The following is a 22,733-nucleotide window of genomic DNA, read 5'->3' as shown; positions in this document are numbered from 1 at the left end:
AAATGTTCACATAACTTTTAACCTTTAGATAAGATAAAAATATTTACATAGAAACTAAATCCTTGAATTATATTCAGGGGATATGTGGACTTCTTTTTAAAAGCTTTTGCTGGGTTTTTTTTTTCCTGTTTTCAGGATTGATTGAATAATCTCAGCATAAAACATCTCTGTACAATTAGAGTTAGTTATGAATTCTTAAACTGAAGTATGTGCTAAAGGTATCTTTGAGAAGAGAGAATATTACCAGCTTTTTGAAGATATATTTTGGTGAAGGGATAAAGAAAAAACCCTCATGGACAGACAACAGAATGTGATTACCAGAGGGAAAGGGGGTAAATGTTGGTGGACAGAGTCTTGGCTTGGGATGGCGAACACACAATACAGTACACAGATGATGTGTTATCGAACTGCACCTGAAACCTGTATCATTTAGTAGGATGACATAACCAATGTCATCCTACTAAAATCAATTGTTAAAAAATGTTTCTTAGTTCCATCAGGAGACTGACATGTCATTCATTTCGTGTTTAGAAAGAGTGTGCATTAAATAATGCCTCCAAATATTAGTGATCCCCCCCTTTCTCATTACTTGGGACAGACCTGAAATGGGTGCTATCGGAAGGGGACTTGACGGTTGGTTCTGTGTTTGTCTCTTTCCCTGAAGGCTCTGCCTTAGGGAAGAGTGTGAGTTACTTCTGCCCTGTGTCTCCCAACACCTCCTTTGTGCCAGACTGCTTGGAGGCACTGGCAACAGGACAGATGCAAAAGCCTCTTCCCTTGGATGCTTCTTTTCTCAAAGCACATGATGATCTACCTACAGAATGTTTTACCAAGATATTAGGAATGTATTTGGCTTTTCAGGTTTTGGTTTTGAATCTTGGTTTTTCTAAATAAAGCGGAAAGGGTGGAGTGGAGGATGGTTTCTGAAACTTTTACTTGGAAATTCACTCTACTTCCTTACCTGAAATTTCAATGGAGCTGAAGGATGGGTAAATAGTCCCCACATTAAGAACCCTCTCCATGCACCTCTCATGGAGCATAGACTCCCAAAGGTTGCCCCTTTGTGAATGCCCTCATTTTGTAAGCTGCTCTTTGGGAATGAGGGTTATAGGTGGGTGGTTATAGGGTTTTTTCTGAGAAGTTTAATTTTTACTTTTCAATTACAGTTTACTTTCACCATTATTTTGTATTGGTTTCAGGTGTACAGCATAGTGGTTAGACAACCATATACTTCACAAAGAGTTCCCCTTGATATTTCCAGTACCCACCTGGCACCATGCATAGTTATTGAATTATTGACTATATTCCCTAGGCTGTACTTTCCATCCTCATGACTATTTTGTGACTACCAGTTTGTACTTCTTGATCCCGTCACCTCTTTCTCACAGGTGATATATTAGTAGCATTAATAAGTTAGAGTGAAATAATGGGTGAGTGTAGGTAGCCATCACCAAAGGCAGAGCAGGGCAGTAGGGACATCATGTTCTGAAATATGGAAAAGGCTCGGGTAGAGAACAAGGGGTGGATTTCTAGGCAGCTGGGAGTAACACGGGGACACGAGGTGGAGTTGCAAGCAGAGAACAGGAGCTCAAAGAAAAACCTCCTTTTCTTTCCCCCATTCTCTGGTGTAACCTGGAGACCTTCTCCAACCCATAGTTCTAGGTACCTCTTCAAACCTGAGTTTTTGTACATTTTAATCAGAGTGAGATGTAGGGGAGAGAAGGGAGACAGGGAACACTGGGTAAACATGAAAGTGCTCTCTTTCCATTGTAACTATTCGGAGGATTGAACTAAGTTTGATGGTATAATCTCAAAATGGGACCATGATGTGTAGAAATTGGTGTTCAAAGCAATTCTCCTGCAAATGGTCATTAAGTCATGTGATCTTCTGTACGAAGTACTGTCATTTCATTTTTGCAAGAATGAATTTCTTTTTTTTTAAGATTTTATTTACTTATTTTTTAAAGATTTTATTTGTTTATTTTTAGAGGGGAAGGGAGGGAGATAGACAGAGAGAAAGAGAAACATAGACAGAGAGAGAGAGAAACATCAATGTGCGGTTGCTGGGGGTTATGTCCTGCAACCCAGGCATGTACCCTGGCTGGGAATTGAACCTGGGACACTTTGGTTCCCAGTCTGCACTCAATCCACTGAGCTATGCCAGCCAGGGCAAGAATGAATTTCTTTAGTTGTGATGAATTATCTGTGATCTTTGTGGCTCAAATTTAACACTAACATTAATGAAAATAATATCTAAAATATTTGCATAAATACTGTAGGAAGCATTGTTTTCTCAAGGATTAACACAATAAATATGTTTACCAATCTAAAATGTTTCTTTCTAACATTAAACTTCAATCTTTTCTCTCTAGTTTTTCTTCTGAGTTGATGATCACAAATGAATTCCTGGGCCCATTTACCCACACAGGTGTTTGAAATCAAGACGAGCCTCCCACCCACAGCACTACTTTTGTGACAGGGTGTAATTTATTCTGCCCCCTGAACTCCACTCTGGTGTTCTTTCCTGTTGCAGGGATTCCGACCTCTGAGCTGTGAGTACAAGATGGAAAATGTAACCAGAATGGTGGTGTGTGACCTTGGAAACCCGATGGTGGCTGGAACAAATGTAAGAGAAAACCAGAAGCTCTTACTGATTTCTGTCTAATTGAATTTTAAAGGGAACTAATGGAAAGCTCCCCAATTAGCACTCAGCAATTTAGCATGTAGCAATTAAAACAAATTAGGCAGGAAATTACCAGGGTAGTGGGATTTAGCATTATTAGCGACACAGCAGATAGTACAAGGTTAAAAACACAAGAAGATGAATACTTTTGTATGCTTTCTCTTTGGACATTATACTTATATGTCTTTTAGTCACAACAGATCTATGAATACTATTCTTTTTACTATGGCTTTTTTTTTTTTGCTATTTTTTCCTTGAATTTACTACAACTTATTTTCTTTGAATTTAAAAACAAATACAATTAAGTAAAGGATTTACGAAGAACAATTAAAATTTTTTTAGCAAAGATGATTAAGTTTTTATTTCCAATATACCTCCCATATGAATATTATGCACAGTATTTTCATATTAAAATATTATAATAATTCAGCTAAATCAGCTTTACCAGGTATTACTTGAAGAGCTGGTACCTTACTTGAAGAGTAAGAAAGTAAAGTGTAGCAAGAAAAAGAAAGGGTTAATAATGACCTGTGACATGCTTACAAAGGAATAAGGAGTTGGGTCTTTGCCTCTCCTCCTCCTACTCCTCCTCCCCCCCTCCCCCCACCTCCCCTCCCCCTCTTCCTCTGTCTCCGCCTCCTTTACCAGCTCCTCCTCCTCCTTTTTCTTTCTCTGTCTCCAGATTTAAGCACTTCCTGTTCAGCATTACTTGTGGACAATACATTTATTTTATGCAATTGCCATTTACCTATACATGTAGGAACATCTTGTAATAAATATCACAGTAGAAATAATTATTTTTTGAAGTCAGAAAAAATTCTGAAATCTACAAATACTATATATAATTAAATGTTACATAAACTAAACATATACATCCATTCCACTTATTTTAAATTAAATGTTTATGATTATCAATAAATGGCTCATTTGAAAAAAATCATGAAAATCTATCATTGAATAGGTCTTTATTAGAGCAACTTCCCAAATTGTATTCCAGACAGTGCTAGTTCCTTGAGCTAGGCCTTCCGAGGAGAGTTGCATGGTCCCTGCTGAGAATCGCACCCTCTGGGACACTCAGGTGCAGTTTGCACTGTGACTGAGAACCGAGAAGCGCTGCCAGAGACAAGGCTGTTAGCTCAGTGTCTCACCCACGTATCTGAGCATCTGAAACTTTCAATCAGTAAATACCTCCTCCCAATTTCTATTTTAAGATGTTGTGCTAGAATAATATTTTTGCTTTTTACACTATAAAAACAACAACAACACTACACCATTGATCCTGGATAGTTAAAAAAGATACGAAGCTATAATCTAGTGAACTCATGCCTTGGTTCAGAAAAAGTAAATATTTAAATGAAAGTTAAACTTTTATAACAGGTTTTTATTAGCTAGGTGTTGATGGCCATCTGTGGTACAAACCCATTACTGGGTGCTTTTTTAACATTTTCATTTAAATTTCACAAGTAACCACTCTGCGAGTCAGGTATTTCTGCTATGTTATGAATGAGAACAGTGAGACTCAGGGAAGTCAATGACGTGCCCAGAGTCGCACAGGGAATGACAGACAGACCCAAGATTTGAACCAGGCCGGAATACATCCCGTCTGCAAAACTGTGATTAGTACTCAGATGAAAACTAATGGGTAACAGATGAGATATTTAAATGAGGCCATGAAAGATAAGATGGAAGTCTCAGCTGAGCTATTAGAACATTTTTCATTGGAACCCTTTCATGTAGGAGCTAATAAATCCTTTTGCTAGTTTTCAGCAAAAATCCAGCCACCTAATTTAATAGGAAGAGTTCTCCCTAAGGCCAAAGAGAAGTGCATTGACATGGTAGCATTGGGGTGAGCCTATGTAGACGACTGGGCACTATCCCTTCTTCTGTAGTAAGTGTTCGATCTAGACCAGAGATCAGTTGAGCTCACCAATAACTAAGAATATTTATGGAGCAAAAACTGGCCACCAGAGTCACTCAAAGTGGAAGGTAAAATGTGTTTATGTGAAACAATGTCAATCGGTTTTGCCAGCAAGTAATCCTTAGAAGGCGAGGAAGTAAATTGTTTCTATTTCTTTATCTCTGAGGTCTATAGTGACAGAAACCTAATAGCTTTCTTATCTCACCCTTTAAGGCCCTTAAACACATCCAATTTTAATTTATTGCATTCTTTGTTATAAACACTTTGATTTATTTACTTCATTTTGTACTTTAAAAAAGAATACTCTCAGTGGATTGTAGTAAAATTCTAAATGTAAAAGCAGTCCTAAATATTAAAAAGCATTATAAATCTTCAGGAACATCTATTCCAGTCCCAAGTAGTTTTAAAAAATAGTTTTCAAGTGACTTTGTGTTTTAATTTAACAAAACTTTGAAGGCAGCATTCAGAACTGTTGCTTTTGATTTGTAAGTAGTAATGCCATTTTCATAGAATAGCTATAGTAATATAAAATATTTATATGCCAGTAAGGTTCGTAAAAACTTGCAAAATCTTTCAAGCAGGAAAATAAGAAAATAGCGGTCAGCAAAAGTGCCCCAGAGTCAATGCGCAGAGAGCTGGTGTTTGGGTCCAGTTAAGAACACACGTACCTCTCACTGGTACGGAAGTGCCACACCTTTGTGTCTTTGCCCTGCACTGGATTGTTCTGTGATGAAGACCGGCCACGTTAGGCAGGCTTCATCACCATGTGGGAAGGTCCCCATCACTGGGCATGTACAAACAATGATGTATTCTTCCTCATCATCTTTTTTGATGAGAAGTAATCATTTTTATTGCCACCCCTTCTATATGCTGGGTACCAAGCTGGAGTCTGACAATAGCAAGATGAAAATATACAACCCCCATTCAATAAGAAACTCAAAATTAGCAATGTCATAGGTTGAGTGATAGGAGAGGAGCAAAGAAAGAGAGAGGAAATAGAGAAAATTTCTGCCTGGCCTGGCCTGTGGCATCAATCAGAGGATGAGTTGCAGGCGGTATCTCTTGTCCTGAGCTTTGAAGCAGTAGCATGGGTTCTCCAAGTACAAAAAGCAGAGAAAGGCTTACAAGGTTGCCAAAGAAGACAGAAAAGCATGTGCAAAGGCCCAGAGGTCTGACAGAAAATTGCACATTTGGAATAATAAAGGTATTCAACATAGCTGGGGCAAACGGTGTGTAGGCTTAATAATTAGACACACCTGGGTTTCAGTCCCAGCTTTGCCATTTATCAGCTGATGCCTCAGGCAAGTCATGTTGAAATGGGAGAATAGATGTTTGCAGGAATGTTTGGAGCAATGCAATGCTATGATATAAGCACTAAAGGCTTTATACGAGGGCAGTACCTGACTAGCAGCCTATTCAGTAAGGGCCAGTAAAATGATGATTTCCGATGAAAATGATAATTTGTTATTGGTTCATATTTTACTGGTTCATGTTCACGTGAGTTTTGAACTACACATTTGATTCTCACGGGGTAGTGGCAGTGGATCCAGATTCTGGAGTCGGCTTAGAGGAATTTCGATTCCAGCTCTGCAGGTTGTCTGCTCCGTGCCTGCAGCAAGTGACTTATCTGTCTGCTCCTCAGCAGGCTGCTGGGCTGAAAAATGTCAGCAATCACAGCACCTGCCTTTGAGTGTGGTTGTTGAGATTCCATGAGACGAAGATTCGTGTTAGGCTTAGTACAGTGTGTGAGAAAAGAAGTAATAACATTATGTGTCTTAGCGATTGTTTTTACTTCCCTACTTATATTATCATTAGATTTATCTTTCTCCAAGTTTTTAAAATCTGATTTCCAAATTACAAAGATAATAAGAGAGTTGTAAAACTTTGGAAAATAAAGGTGGAAAAAATAACCCACATATTTATAACCTTAACTATAGTATATTACTCTGGTATATTTTCTTACGATACACCTTCACTCCCATGCAATAACCTTTCCATTGGCAGATGTTTAAAACCATAGCTGAAACACATCACACATACAACATCGTATCCTTTCTTCTTCATTGATCTTCATCATATCAGAAGCATTTTCTACATTGTTGCATAGGCTTCATGGCCGTAATTTCAATGACCACATAACTGTCCATCATAAAGAAACATCACAGTTTTCCAAATCAGTCTCCTCTCATATATTTAGGTTGTGTGTAACTTGGCACACAAGGAAGGTGTGAGGAGAAGGGTTGGTACGGGGCTAAAGGAAGACAGGAAACCAAACTGTGTAGGGAACGGAATCGTCAGGGGCCCTACAGTCCCAGTTGCATGACTTCCTCTAGGCTCTCGGCCTCCAGAGTGGAAGCAGGAACAGGAACAGCAGTGGGGTGGGGTTTTGCAGGATGGCTTTAAAAGGTTTCTATGCTGTGTATAAGATTCCTCCCATGTAATAACATAGTATCTTGTGTGTGTGTGTGTTTTATTTTTCATTTTAGTATTCTCTGGGCCTCCGATTTGCAGTTCCACGTCTTGAGAAAACAAACATGAGCATTAACTTTGATCTCCAAATCAGAAGGTTAGACCTTTAAATGCCTAACACTCAATGTTAAAGAGACCCGTAGTGAAATGAATGCTACTTGTCAAGCTGCACCTTAAAAGTTCCTCTGAAATTAGAACCCACACTCTAACAGTCCATTTTTCCTTTGTTTTTCTCAGTTATTACAGTGTTTCCAGTATTTTTGGTTCTGAAAAAGAGTTGCATTCCATAGGCCAAGTTATGAGAGTGACATTTTGTGCTGGGCACCGTCCCACCCCCTTTGCCTCCATTCTCCCTCATTGTGATGCAAGACCCTTCTGCCATGCCCACCCCCTGTACATCTCACCATGCTCTCAGTTGGGGGCCAACGAATCCCTAAGAACAAGATTTCAGCAAAAAGCATAGATTTTTGCATTAGAAATCTTGAAATCTTCAAATTTTTCAAGAATGAATGAGTCTCTGATGTTTTAATGTGCGTACCAAGGCGAGATGCAGGTAAGATCATATACAGGGTGGGGCAAAGTAGGTTTACAGTTGTGAGTACGTGAAACACAGAGCTTAGTCTTATATTATTGTTCATTAATTTTTGTATTATTTTCTATACAAATGACTGTAAACCTACTTTTGCCCCACCCCGCATTCAAAGGGCGGGGCCTTCTCTGGAACTATAAGCTGAGTCGTATGTATAGCTGCCCCCTTTTTCAGAGACTGATCCTGTTCAGGGATTCAAGTGTGACTTCACCCTTTCACTATCTATTCTGTTTGCTCCTTCATGGCCGAAAATCCTGTTTCATGAGTGGGAAGACCTGTAGAAAGCTGTCCACGAGGCCCAGGGAGCCCCAGCTATAGACTGCAGCCCACTATCCAGTAATGGGATCAATTTAATGACTCTACAGACTCATAATAAAAGAAAAGGCAATTGATGGAATATAATACATCAGCGTTCCATTCATGAAACATCTCTTTCAGATAAATGTAAATACATAGTAAGACATCCTGGGAGATGTATATATTATTTTGTGGTCTGCAATTTTAAATGTTTGAAAAACGCTGATGTGGACAGCACATACAGGCCTTCCATAATAATTTATAACTCACCCAGCATGTGCTAATATGAAAGTGACCCTGAGTCAGTATCTGCGATTTGGTTTCCAATACTAGTGTGTGGTGTGGCTAATCTCCAAATGTACCTTCTGTGCAAGAAGATATCATTGTAGTGTGAAGACTTCTAAAAAAATTATTTTGCACAATGGATTATTTTTAATAGCTGCTTAATTAGAAGTTTAGGATTAAAAAAAGTTATAAACTCTATAAGAATGTAGATTTCAGATAATCTGCAACCTATGTCACAAACCAAACCCCCCACACTTTATGCTGCCTTTCTAGGGAGAAAGGTTTTCTAACTTACTTTTGGTATCTTTTTCTGACCGTAATTAAGTCTTTTTAAATTTAACTTAAATATTTCCTGCTGAACCTTAGAGACTTTAAAAAAAATTCACCCAGATTAGTGTGGATGTAGATGGAATAAATTCCTCTGTAATATCCCTTCATGGCACCCAAAGCTTATTAAATAACTTTTTTCCTATCTACATAAATGTATATTTCCCAAGAAGTTTAGTTAGTCATAAACGTTTCTATTTGGGTGATTTGTTAATATTTGTAAGTTTTCAGGGAAAAGGAAGGGAGGAAGAAAAGAGGGAGAGAGGGAGGGAGGGCGAGCGCTCCATGGCGAAGGGCCACCACCACCACTCCGGACAGCAGGCCAGATTCCTCTTTCTCACATCATCGTCTACGACACGGATCCTATGGTGGCACGTAGCTTTGTGTCGCTTGGGGAAAGATACCTCTTTCATACAATATGCAGCTTTATTTAGAAAGAAAGTCTGTTACAAAGGTACAAAGCAATTTCCTTGGTGTTTCCTCCTCACCTTTGCAGTTGTGTGTAACAGAATAGATGCAATTTGCAGTTCACTCAAGGAGCAGAGGATGCCAAATAATGTTCCTCTCCTTCCCCAGATCCATCCTGTAGCTGGACATTGAAATAATGAATTTGGCAATGAAGTGTTGAATATGATGGAAAGTAGAAATAGTCATTTTTCACATCCCCTTCATCTAAAAGAACGGGCTATGATTATCTTTATATGCTATAGAACTTATGACTCTTCTACATTATCTTGAGAAATGTAAAAATGTAGACATGCAGAAAGCATTGGAGAGCCTACATAAAGCATCAAATTCCAGAGACACACATTATAGAGACAAAAAGCATTTGAGAATAGTTTTAATACTCAAATACTAAAGCATTTGAGAAGTGAGCATTTATCTGCATGCTTTTCTGGCAGACTCCAAAGATGTAAATAAGTATTTAATGGATGGTTTGAGTCCAGTTTAAATGTGTTTAAACCAAAAATAAACTAAACCAAATGCTCTGAAGTCTAAAGCTTTTGACCATATTGACCACTGTTACCCACATTTAATGCCCTTTGCCACAAATATAGAACCCAAAAGAAAACTAGGCTTTATAAATTAATAAACTTAAAGATATTTTGTGTTACCAAATGTTTACATTAAATGATGTCTCCATGCCTTGGCTCTGTGTGACATGTAAACATTTCCCTCCCTGTGCAGAGTGGGTCTCTGAGAATAGTTCCTGTGTACAAACATGCCTCTGTGATCATTGCTGTAGTCGCTCCCTCAGTCAAGGTGGAATGAACATTGTGTTGTCTTTGCTGATATTCCAAAGGCTACAGATAGCATAGAGGGATTGCTAGAATGTAGGGAATAGAACACAGTACAGAAAAAGAAAATTGCATTGGAGTAAAAAGTAAAAATCATGTTTATTCTTGGTGCATGACATAGGGTATAGTCATAGAGAGGAAATTCATCATTCCTTGCATAGAACTAGCACTGATGGTGTAAATAGCTCAGTGTCCATGGCAAAGATGAATTGCTTGTTTGAATACAGCAGTGGTATTAGTGAGGGAGGCTCCCATCCAGGAAAGAGGTCAAAGAAGCATCTAAGTTACATATCAAGCCTGGTATCTTTCTCACCAGGAGATTCTGCCCACAGCACTGGTTGCAGTACCAAGTAGCATGGCAAGCTTGTGTGACAGGATGATTCTGATTAGCCCACCAGGTCTAGCCTCCAAGTCTGCCTTTGTTTTTGTTACATTTCAAAACTGCCTTTGTAAGCCTCTTATTGGTCTCCAGTACCAAAAGGATTTCAGGGCTTAACATCTATTTATATTTTCAGGGTGTTGTGAGTAATGAAAATCGTGATATTTGAACTTTTAGAAACAAGATGCAATAGAATTATGGGATAACTCAAATGACACTCCCCCCACCCCATAATTCTAATTTCCACTGCCACAAAGCAGTAATGAGCTAGAAAATAGAACAAAGTCTGCTTAATCTGTGGAACAATTAGACTTAAATTTCCAAATTAAAGAGTTCCCCGTAATAGATTTGGAACCACAAAGTCTGCAGCAAGTGGAGTCACTTAATGACTTTTTAGTGGTTAGTAATTCAGAATCTTGCCTTAAAAAGAAAAGAAAACTTTTTAGTTGACTGATCCTCCCCAGATGTGATACTAGTAAAATCTCCTGGAAACGGGGGTTCAAACTTTGGTGAACGAGGCCCTCTAGGCCCATCACAGGCTTAGCAGTGGTACCCCTTTACAGGAAATGAGCCTGACATTTGCCTGTTTATATCTTTTATGTGTGTTTGCGGCTTAGGTTGCCTTATCAGTGTATACAATCAAACAGGACTTTTCAAAAGCAATGTGGGAACAATTCCGTCTCCTCCTCCTTTGAAAGCAGACTTTTATCCTGTCTTTTCCAGCTTCCACATTTGGAACGCTTCAAAAGCTAATCAGAACATAGCCCATTACCATCATCACAGTGTTAGAGCCTGTCCACTGAGTCTGTGTGAGGTTCGATGAGAAGAGGAGAGGGCTTTCTTTCCTAACGAGGCCCGAATATAAACATGATCTGTTATTAGTGGTGGTGTGGCCGGCCATGTCTCAGTTGGCTAAAAGCTGCACAGTCCTTTGGGATATTAGGGTGACTTTGACGAAAACATAGAAGGACAGTAAATGCAAATGGTTTGCACCCAAAGCTCAGCTACTCTGGGTGAAGCCTCTCATGAGACATGTTCCATTTTCCTTACAGCATTGGCTCTTAACACATGCATTTTTTAAGTTAAATCTCTTATCTAATTATATCTGCTTGAGAGAAAGAAACAGCAAACTTGAACATGGTTTTGCCACCATGCAAATAAATATTAAACATGTACCTTCCATCTTCAGATTCTTGACACACAACAAACATCCGCATCATCTCCTCATTGCGCCTGCGCAAACTGCCCAACTTTCTGTGATTGCATTTCTTCTCGTCATTGGCCATGCTACTGTGTGCCCCTACCCCCACCCCAGTCAGCCAGTGAGCAGGCAGTGAATATACACTTCTTTTAATATTATTTAAGAAATAAGCCATCAGGAAGATAAATTTGCTGCCCAAACAATGTATGGTATGATGCATTCCAGAGCCAGACACAAATGCTTTTTCCATTATGTGCTGCTCTTGGGTTATTCTTGCCAGTCCTCCTGTTTATAAGCATGGAAAAGCAGGAGTTGTCTGTGCTGTCCCTTTTCATTTGGTGGACAAGGAATATGATGCTCAGAGAAGTGAAGGAATGTGTCCAAGGTAGATGCAGGAAAATGAACTCAGCTCACTGGCTTTTTGATGGAGCCATTGAGATGAAAAAATGTCAGCTTCTCTAGATATCTGTTGTGCTTCCTGAGAAGGTGTCACCTCATGGAAAGTTACATTCACTACTTTTGATCATTGTGGATCTTAGCATTTCCATTTATAAATGGTTATGATTTTATAGAATGGATATGCCATTGTTTTCTGAATGATCATGTTACTGGTGTGAAATACAGAATGTTTTTGTGATCATATATTATAGTGACACATATGAAAAACATATTTAAATCATATGCCATTGTGTTTTAGTTCCAACAAGGACAACCCAGACAGCAACTTTGTGAGCCTGCAAATCAACATCACTGCTGTCGCTCAAGTAGAAATCAGAGGGTAAGTAATAGACAAAGCATTGTGGTAGTTACACTACATATAATAATAGGGTTCTGTATGTGAGAGTAGTGATAAATAACAGTAAAAACTATATGGTATTTTCCTAATGCATCTGTGATCACAGTTCACTTTGGTTATAAATTTTCCTTCTTTTCTACCCATCATTAGACTTCCATTGCAAAGTAGAGTAAACCCTGTATGGTAATTAAGTCTAAGGATATCAAAACAAAGGCTCACTTGATTCCTCAAACTGACAGTTCAGTAATCAAACTATAAAAGCAAGTGATAAGAAGGCAGATAAAGTAGACAACCGTGTGACTCTGAAAGTCTTCCTTCCCCAATACTTATTTGGGCATAATGAAAACTCAGCCCCCCCACACCACATCTTGAGGTTAAGAAATGACTGACTCCTAGATGTGAGGGTTGATGAGGTCTACCTTTTATATCTCTTTCATTCTCTCCTATTCTTTGAAGAAGGCGCCAATAAGCAATTAATCGAGAGACAGGAGGAAAGTAGTCAAGGAAAAGGCTTGGAATAACTACCATCTGGGAAATTCACGCCTGAAGGAAAAAAAGTCAGAAGTGGACTGCATGTAGTTCTTGTCTTACACAAGTGTGGACTTCATTAACTTTAATTCTTGTTTCTCCAGAACAATGAAGGACTTGGCTAAAAATGTCCTTTGGCCTCAGCTGTCACTGGGGCTTCAGCAATCCCAGCTCCTGTTTCCTTTTCCACAGTTCTTGAGAGGTTCGCATTCCTCCATAATGGCAACATTAGATTTCTCCACTCACAGCCAGTCACCATGTATTTTCTTACTGCTGCCCCCTGCTGCTCTCAAAGAAGGGGGGTAAATACCTGCTATCCTGGCACCACTGAGGCTCCACCTAGTGGATTAAAGAATAATCATAATGCCTAACATTTATTGATATTTTCATGAGCTGCCCCACCATGTTAGGACATCTTAATAAGTCCTAGAGTTCTTGCTGTCCAGGTGGGGGAGTTTGTGCACAAACAGTTAAAGGCTGCACAGCTAGGAAGTGGAGGCTGGAATATAAATACAGGCAGCCTGTCTTCAGGTGCATGTTTAATTTTTTATTATTTATTGATTTTTTAAGAGAGACCTTGATTTGTTGTTCCACTCAGTTATGCTTTCATTGGTTTCTTGTATGTGCCCTGACTGGGGATTGAACCTACAACCTTGGCGTATCGGGATGACGTTCTAACCAACTGCACTACCCCAGCCAAGACTCCAGGTGCATGTTTATAAATGATTAGCTATAAGACCTATGAGATACAGCTTTTGGACCTTGTCTACACAAAATCTCATGTATGCTTCTGTGGGTTTTTAAAATACAAATGAGCATATTTCACATTCACCCACTTTAGCCCATGTATCTATATTGTTCATTTATTTCAATTGCAGAAGAGTATAATATTGTAAAACTGTACCAGCACTTATTCATCTGTTCTACTCTTGATGAATATTTGGGGTTTTTCTTGCTTTTTTTTTTGCAAACTTTCTTGTGCATGTCTCCTGATACACATGTGGGTGACTGTCAGAATGGTATATGCACAGATGTGGAGTTTCAGGATCAGAGAGTATACACTATTTAGTTTTACTAAGTACTGCTGAGCTGTTTTTCAAAATAGTTCTACCATTACAATCCCACAAGAAATAGATAAAAGTTTCCATTGCTCCACACTATTCATGAACTCTCAAACTGGTCCAATTTTAAATTTTGGGCCAATCTTATGGTTAAGAAATAATATCTAACTGAAGGTTTCATTTGCAGTTTCCTGATTTCTAAATAAGATTTAACAGCTTTTTTGCATGTTTTTTCCCCATATTTCTTATTCAGGGAAATTTATGTTCATTTTTTTTGCACATGTTTATATTGAGGTTTAACTTTTTCCTGTTAGGTCCTTTTATATTCTAGTGTTTAGATACTAATTCTTCATCAGTTACACATTTTGCAAAATATCTTTTCATAGTCTATAGGTTGGGTGTTTTTTTTTAGGCCAGGCTTATTGTGGTATATATTACATAAAGTAAAACTCACCCATTTTAGGTGTCCAGTTTGAAGAGTTGTGATACTGCAAAAACATTCAATACAAAAAAGCTCCAACACCCCAGATATTCAATAGTTCCTTCATGTGCCTTTGTAGTCAATCCCTCCTCCAACTACAGGCCCTGGGCAACCTTGATATTGCGGTGGCTATAGTTTTGTCTTTTCCAGAAAATCATATAAATACACAATGTAGTCTTTTGAGTCTGGTGTCTTTCACTCAGCATAGTGCATTTGAAAAAAATTTGTGTTCTTACATATGTCAAGGATTTGTTTCTTTCTATTACAAAGTATTCTACTGCGTGGGTATCCTATGAATTGTTCCATCATTTTTGAGTTGGTGAACATTTGTATTATTTCTAATTTGGGGCTATTAATAACATACCTGCTATAGGTATTCACATACAGGTCTTTATTGGGATATTGTTTTACAAATTGAGTTAATGAGTTGTATGGCAAGTGTATGTTTAACTTTGTAAGAAACTGGAGAACTGTTTTCCCAAGTCGCTGCACCATTTCCATTTTGTATTCCCACCAGCAAAGTATGGGCATTCCCACTGCGATGCGTCCTCGCCAGCATGTGCCTGAGGTTTCTTTGTTTTTAGCCATTCCAGTAAATGTGTAGAAATAGCTCAATGAAGTTTTAATTAGCATTTGCTAATGTTCAGTGATACTGAGCATCTGTTCACTGCCTATATGCCATCAGTATCTCTTTTGTGGTGAAATGTTTCCTTAAATTTTTACCCATCTACTATTGGGTTGTTTGTCTTATTTTCAAGTTGTAAAAGTTCTTCATATATTCTGAATACAAAATTATTTATCAGATAAGGGTCCTCCAGAGGTTTTCTCCCAGTTTGTGGCTTGGCTTGTTATTTTCTTAACACTGATGTCCAAAGAGCTGAAACTTTCAATTTTGATGAAATCTAACTTTTAAATATTTTATAGTCTGTGTTCATTTTGTTCTTTCTAAAAAATCTTTGCCTTATCCAAAGTCACAAGATTTTTTCCTGTGTTTTCTTCTGTAAGTTTTACACTTTATATGTTGGTCTATGAATAATTTTAACTTAATTTTTATATCTGGTGTGAGGTAAGGGTGAAGGTTCATTTTTGCATACTAAGATCCAGTGGTTGCTGGGCTATTTGTTGAAAAGACCATCCTTTTCCCATTCAATTACTTGACACCTTTGTTGCAAATTGATTGTGTATCTGCATGGATCACTTTCTGGACCCCCTATTCTGTTCCAATGAGCCACATGCCCAGCAAGCCATGAAATGCAGTAGTGTATCTTGAGGTCTTGGTAAACTCACAGATTCTAGTAGCTTCTTGTTTGTTGATATTCTAGGATTTCCTACAAAATTATCATGTTATCCGTGATTAAAAACAGTTTTATTTCTCCTTTTCTAATCTGTCTGTGGGAAAGTTTAGCCAATTACAAAGTTATAGGGGGAACAGTCCCCACAAGAGATCACCCTCACTTCTGACACCAGCCCAAATCTACCCTCAGGTTCAACAGTTCATTGAGAAGACTCACAGAACTCATTGAAAGCTTTATACTCATGGCACAATTCATCACAGAGAAAAGATAGAGATTAAAATTACTCAAGGGCAGAAGGGCCTAAGTCGGAGTCCAGGGAAGTACCAAGCACAGGGCTTCCGTTGTTCCTTCTGTACGGATGTGTCACTTTCTCAGTATTGGTGTGTAACAGTATGCATGCAGTATGGTCAACCAGGAAAGCTCACCTGAGTGTCTGTTCAGTTTTTCAGGGGGCTTCATTCCATAGGCAGGACTAATTAAATGACGACCATTTAGTTGATCTCAGTCTCCAGGTCAACTGCTGTGATTTGACGAAATCTCCCATCCTAAATCACAGTGTTGGTGGTTTTGGTGTAGGCAATCCCCACCCTAAATCACATTGTTAGAATGTCTACTGTGACCCAAGCCCCTAGGCAAAGATACGCCTTCCTCTCTGGCATAAAACATTGAGAGCTTAGAGGTTCCCTCTCAGACGCTGAGGACAAAGGCCAGACCTTTGTCTGGAGCAAGGTTAAACTGTTTACTACACAGTTAATGCCTTTTCTTTCTTTTTCTTTTCTTACTGAGTAGAGTAGGACCACCATTACAAGATTGACTCCATGTGGTAAAAGGAGACACCCCTCCCACCTTGGCTGGGGTGGCTCAGTTGCTTAGAACATGGTTCTGTAAATGAAGGGTTGCAGGTGTAATTCTGATTGGACATGTACCTAGGTTGCAGGTTTGATCCCCAATCAGGGTGGGGTCCGGGCGTGTATAAAGGGAGGCAGCTGATCAATGCCTCTCTCTTGCCTCCATATTTCTCTCCCCCTTTCCGTTCTCTCTAAAAAAGCAATGAAAAACATATCCTTAGGTGAGGATAAAAAACATTTTAAAATAAAAATAAAGGAGGTGCCCTTCCCTTGTTCTTAGATTCTGCCTTGATCTTAAGAGGAAAACATTCAGTCTGTTACCATGAAGCCTGATGTTAGCTGTAGGGTTTTTGTAGATGCCTTTACCAAGTTGAGGATATCCCTTTCCCCCCTAGATTTCTTGAGGATTTTTAACATGAATGTGTATTCACATTTTTGTCAAATGTGTTTTCTGTGTCTAAGAAGATAATTAAAATGGTTTCTCTTTTTTGTGTGCATTAAAGTGATAACTTGATTAATTTTGTTTCTGCATTTTAAGAAATTTTAGATTAGTTTTAAATTTATTTTTCAGTTATAGTGGTATATAATATTACATTAGGTGCAAGTGTACAACATGATGATTAGACATTTATATAACTTATGAAGTAATCACTCCAGTAAGTCTAATATCCATCTGGCACATACATAGTTATCACAGTATTATTGACTGTTTCCATTGCTGTACATCCCCATGACTATTGTTATAACTGGAAATTTATACTTCTTAATCCCTTTCACCTTTTTCTCCCAGTCCCCTTACTCCTTTCCATCTGGTGACCATCAGTTTGTTCTCTGTATCTGAGTTTGTTTCTGTTTTGTTTGTTCATGTTGTGTTTTAGATTGCACACCTACATGAAGTCATACAGTAGTTGTCTTTCTCTGTATCCCTTATTTCACTTAACATGACAAGGTTTCACTCATTCTTATAGCCCAACAATATTCCATTATATACACTAGATTATATGTAAAACTTCTTTACACGTTCACTTATCAGTATTCACCTCAGTTGCTTCCATATCTTGGCTCTTATAAATAACACTGCAATAAATATAAGGCTGTATATATCTTTTCAAATTAGTGCTTTTTCCCCTTCAGGTAAATACCCAGAAGTAGAATTGCAGGGTAAAATGATAGTTCTATTTTTAACTTTCTTGTTTCATATCACTGTGGTCAGAAAATTTGCTTGATATTATTTCAATCTTCTAAATTCACTGAGACTTGTTTTGTGAACTAACATGTGGTCTGTCCTGGAAAATGTTACATGTGCACTTGAAAAGAATAGTAGTCTGCTGTTTTGAGTAAAATGTTCTGTAAACATCTCTTAAATCCATCTGCTCTAAACCAGTGTTTCCTTGATTTTCTATCTGAATGATTGATGTAAGTTGGGTGTTCAAGTCCCCTACCACTATTGTATAACTGTGAATCTCTCTCTTTACGTCTGTTAATGTTTGCTGTATGTTTAGGTGCTCCCATGTTGGGTGTGTAGATGTTCACAAGAGTTGTATCCTCTTATTGGATTAATCCCTTTATTATTATGTATTGTCCTTCTTTGTCTCTTGTTACAGTCTGTTTTAAAGTCTATTGTCTGATGCAAGTATTGATACCCCATCCTTCTTTCTGTTTCAGTTCGCATGAAATATCTTTTCCCATCCCTTCACTTTCAGATTGTGTATGTCTTTCCATCAGAAGTGAGTCACTTGTAGGTGGCATAAGCCCTGGCCTTTCTTTATTGATTCAGCCACCCTATGTCTCGATTGGTCCACTGAGTCCATTTGCATTTAAAGAAATTATTGATAGATATGCACTTATTGTCATTTTATTAATAGTTTTCTGGTTGTTTTTTTGTAGTTCTTTTCTGTTCCTTTCTTCCTCTCTTGCTCTCTTCTCCTGTGCATTGATAACTTTGTTTAGTGATATGTTTGGATTCCTTACACTTTATTTTTTGCGTATCCAATATAGGTTTTTGGTTTGTGGTTACCATGAGATTCATATATAACAAGAGCAGTCTATTTTCAACTGATAGTCACTTAAGTTCAAAACACTTTCTAAAAGCACTACAGTTTTTACTCTCTTCCCACATTTATGTTTTTGACATATTTTACACTCTGTGTCTGTGTGTTTGAATTTTAAACTAAACTTCCTGGGAAAGAAGCACACTTAGTCATGATGATTATTCTCTTTACATATTTGGGACTCAACTTAAAAGTTTGTCAATGCCCTGGCTGATGTGGCTCAGTGGATTGAGTGTGGGCCTGTGAACCAAAGGGTCACTCGTTCAATTCCCAGTCAGGGCACATACCTGCGTTGCAGGTTAGGCCCCCTGTAGGGGGCACACAAGAGGCAACAATACACTGATGTTTCACTCCCTCTCTTTTCCTTCCATTTCCATCTCTAAAAATAAATAAATAAAATCTTTTTTAAAATTTTGTCAATGCCTTTGGCATATGTGTTCATGAGAAATACAGGTCTGTAGTTTTCTTTTCTTACATATCTGCTTCTGATTTGGGTATCAGGGGGATGCCAGTTCCATGAAATGAGTTAGAAATATTTCTCCATCTGCTCTATTTTTTTAAAGAGTTTGTATCAAATTGGTATTATTTCTTTCTTAAATATTTAATAAAATTCACCAGTGAAGCCATCTAAGTCTGGAGAATTTGGGGGATTTTTTGTTGTTTTTATAGGAAATTCAATTTCATTCTTGATATAAATCTATTCATAGTGTCTGTTTCCACCTGAGTGAGCTTTGATAGTTTGTCTTCCAAGAAATTTGTTTATTTTATCTAAGTTGTCACATGTTTTGGTATGAAGTTGTTCATAATACTCTCTCATTTTCCTGTTAATGTCTGTTGGACTTCTAAGGATGTCCCCTCATCATCCCCACTGTTGGTGATTTGTATCTTCTACCTTTTCCCTCCTGATCAGTCTGGCTACAGTTTAGTGATCTTTTCAAGGAATCAGGGTTGTTTTTTTTGTTGTTGTTGCTATTGTTCCTTGCTTTTCCTTTTTTTTAAAAGGCTTTTTAGTATTTTGTTTTTTTGTTTTTGTTTTCTATTTCATTGGTTTCTGCTTTTGTTGTTATTATTTCCTTCCTTCTGTTCACTTTGGGTTGGACTTCCTCTTTTTTTCCCCTCATTCCTTTATGTAGAAATTAGATTACTGATTAGAAACCTGTCTTATTTTCTTAAATAAGCATTTTGTGCTGTAAATTATCCTCTAGACTGCTTTAGTAGCATGCTAAAATGTTGATATGCTGGGTTTTCATTGTAATTCACTTCAAAATATTTTCTGATTTTCTTTGTGATTTCCTCTTTAACTTATGAGTTGACTCATGGGAAGTGACTTATTTGATTTAGAGGTACTTGGAGCTAATCTATTTTATTTTTGTGCATTTCTAGTTTCATTCTCCCATCCCTTTCTTAATAAGAAAAACACTATTTTAAAAATCAGAGAAGAAAACACAGCATTATTATTTACTACCTTTTTAAAAATCACAACTAGTATAAGTTTTGCTTCCTTCAAATTTAGCTTATTTTTGTTTTACTAATCAAAAATAAATTGAAACTTTTGAATTCAACAATACATTTTACTTTGAGAACTGCTTTTATTTCATAAGATATAACTCAGTCTGAGGCAGCTAAGGGATTAATGTAACTGTATTCTCACATATTCATTTTATGAGATTAATGTTTTAAAATATATTTCTGTCATCACTTATTGAACTAATGTTTTAAGTAAAAAGTGGGAAATTTGCTATTCATTTTGCCAATAATCAAAACAAAATTAAAATTGGGTTTCTTGTGTGGGTGCATTTATTCTAATTGCTAGATTAATGTTCAATAATGTTCCATAGTTTTTTCTCTAAGATAGTGTTAAAGTTCTTTTTGGTCATTTTACAAATAAAACTCTTTCCTCTAAATACTCAGCAAAAACATTAGTTCCAATGGTTGATGATTAACAAATAACTACTGTGTTGAAAATCTTCTAGGTTTAGTCTTCAAGAAAATCTAATTTTCTTTTTGGCCAATGATCTTTATTCCAGTGTGTTATCATGCACTATGTCTTAGTGTTCTTTTAAAAAATTTACCATTGTTTTTGTAATTTAAAAAAATAATCTCAAATGGATTTATTTCTTTGAATGGGAAAAAATACTGAGAATCATTTCATTTATTTCAAAGCCAGCTAATGTCAGCACTGTCTTTAAGCAGATTTACATGCCATTTGTTGGTGCAAAGGATTAACTTAGCATGGTATGTAAGAAGTAAACTTGGTCACAAGAAGCAGCACCACATGTATTGAGATCTCTAAGAATAATGCAATTTTATATTTTATAAAATAATCAGAATTGAGTTTGTATTAAGAAAGCCTACAATCATGAAATCCCATCACCTGCATAGATACTGCCTACAGCAGGTAGAGCCAACACTATTCCTAAGTGGTAGTCTTTGCTATTTTGGACTAATCTGGCTTAAAAACAGGGTTATGAAAATAAAGTTCATGCCATTCTGCTACACCATCAGATTTAAACTTCCTTATAGCATGTAGACTTTAATTTATCAAAACCCTAATTCATTGTTTTCCCCCAAAGCCCTTCATAATGTCCAGTGCTAGCATTGAGTACCCCTCATCTTATTACTCAAGGGTCTTTGTGGAGTAATGCTGTATCCTCCATCTTAGACTATGAGGGCTATTTAGTAACAGTTGTTAGATTATTGCAATGGATGTTCATCCTACGCTAATTAGCTAATGATGTTCCATCTCCCCTCCTTCTAAAAAAATAATAATGTTGAAAACCGTGAACAATGCTTCACTTACTTAGTTGGGATCTTTAGAGAGCCATTCTTTGCCATGGTTTCCCCAAATTTTAAAAGGTCTTTAGAAGGTAGATACGTGAATTTTGTAAGTCATATTTTTGAGTGATTTTGTCATGTCCTGTGATAGCTTTATAGATTTTTTATTTTATTTTGTTACAGAAATGGACCAGGAAGTTTCTTTAAGTTGTGTTTACTAAAACCACTGCATCTCAGTGGCTGCTGTGGAGCACTGTCTATTGGAAACAGTGGATGGTACATGAGTAAACCTGAGTTATGGCCTTCATCCGTAACCAATCCCCTCCTTCTCTGGACCTCAGTTTTTATTTCATTTAATAAAATGAGGGATTTTAAAAACAATGTCTCCACAATCTCTGCTCAGATCTAAATTTATGATTCTACAGTCTTAGAAAATTTATTACCAGTCCTAAAGGATTGATGATCATAAGAACAAAAAGAAAAAAAATAGTTTTCTTAGATCCTTGCAATGGATACAGGCATGTTGGAGTCAACTCTGTTGTTGTCAAGCTAAGAAGCTAAGGGCAAAGTAAGGCTTTGCATGGAGAGGTCATCAAGACCCTGTGGGAATGAATGCCCAAGCCCTCTGGGCTTCCATCTGATGGCAGAAACCTGTCGAGTTCTGGACTATTCTCTTTACCAAGTTCCCTATGTTTGACCTAAACAGGATTTAATCAAATTAAGTAGGTAAGAGGCATGTGGCATAACAACAAACTACTCAAAGGGGAGAGAATGTTGAGGTGTCTACCCAGCAAGGCTGTGTCTGGTAGTTTGTATTTAATAGCTACACATTAAGGATGAATGCAAAGACTTTACAATTTAGTACATTTCTGTGGTTTTCAGTTTTAAAAATCTACTCCTACTCACCCCTAGAAGACAATGCAGCCAAATTAATTTTGAACAAATGCATTTGAGATGCTTTCCAATTTTTTGTGGTGTACGACCCAAAAACTTTATCATAATTTTCCAGATGAGCAAATAGAGACACACAGACATTAAATTATTTGCCCTTGGGTCAGAATTTAACCCAATAAAGTTCACTTTCTCCTTTAGAAAAAGATTAACGGAAGAAGGAAAAAGATAACATTTGAAGTTGCTGGAGGCTGTGTGAATTACTGGATACTCTTAAAAAGGCATTTAAGACATCTAATTGCCAAAGGAGATGATGTTGACGTTACTTCTAGCTGAAAGTCTAGAAATTCTTTTAAAGATACATTTAGTTAAAAATTACTAGAAAGCATTGTGGGCTTTTTGAGAATTATCCTTTTTAACATTGTGTAAAAATAATTATTTGGTTTATAATCAGCTTTTAATATGGAATAATGCCACATACCGTATTTCATTCATCCAGTGCTCACTCTCTAGGTGTGAGTTGCAGGTAAAGATACCTAGTTGTCAAGTTAATACCCTATT

General features: G+C 37.4%; 1 protein-coding gene across 1 annotated transcript in view; it reads left to right on the top strand.

The window, feature by feature from the left end:
- ITGA8 (integrin subunit alpha 8) overlaps positions 1 to 22,733 on the top strand; it is a 170,339-nt gene that overhangs the window by 110,086 nt on the left and 37,520 nt on the right. The window contains exons 21-23 of the mRNA XM_028508025.2: positions 2,534 to 2,626; positions 7,088 to 7,167; positions 12,144 to 12,224. Coding sequence (XP_028363826.2) covers positions 2,534 to 2,626; positions 7,088 to 7,167; positions 12,144 to 12,224 — 254 coding nt within the window. The remainder of the gene's footprint in view (positions 1 to 2,533; positions 2,627 to 7,087; positions 7,168 to 12,143; positions 12,225 to 22,733) is intronic.

Source organism: Phyllostomus discolor, chromosome 1 (assembly GCF_004126475.2).
Source record: "Phyllostomus discolor isolate MPI-MPIP mPhyDis1 chromosome 1, mPhyDis1.pri.v3, whole genome shotgun sequence".
Classification (NCBI taxonomy): domain Eukaryota; kingdom Metazoa; phylum Chordata; class Mammalia; order Chiroptera; family Phyllostomidae; genus Phyllostomus; species Phyllostomus discolor.
The sequence above is the reverse complement of the archived record's forward strand: the minus strand, read 5'-3'. Positions and strand labels throughout refer to the sequence as shown.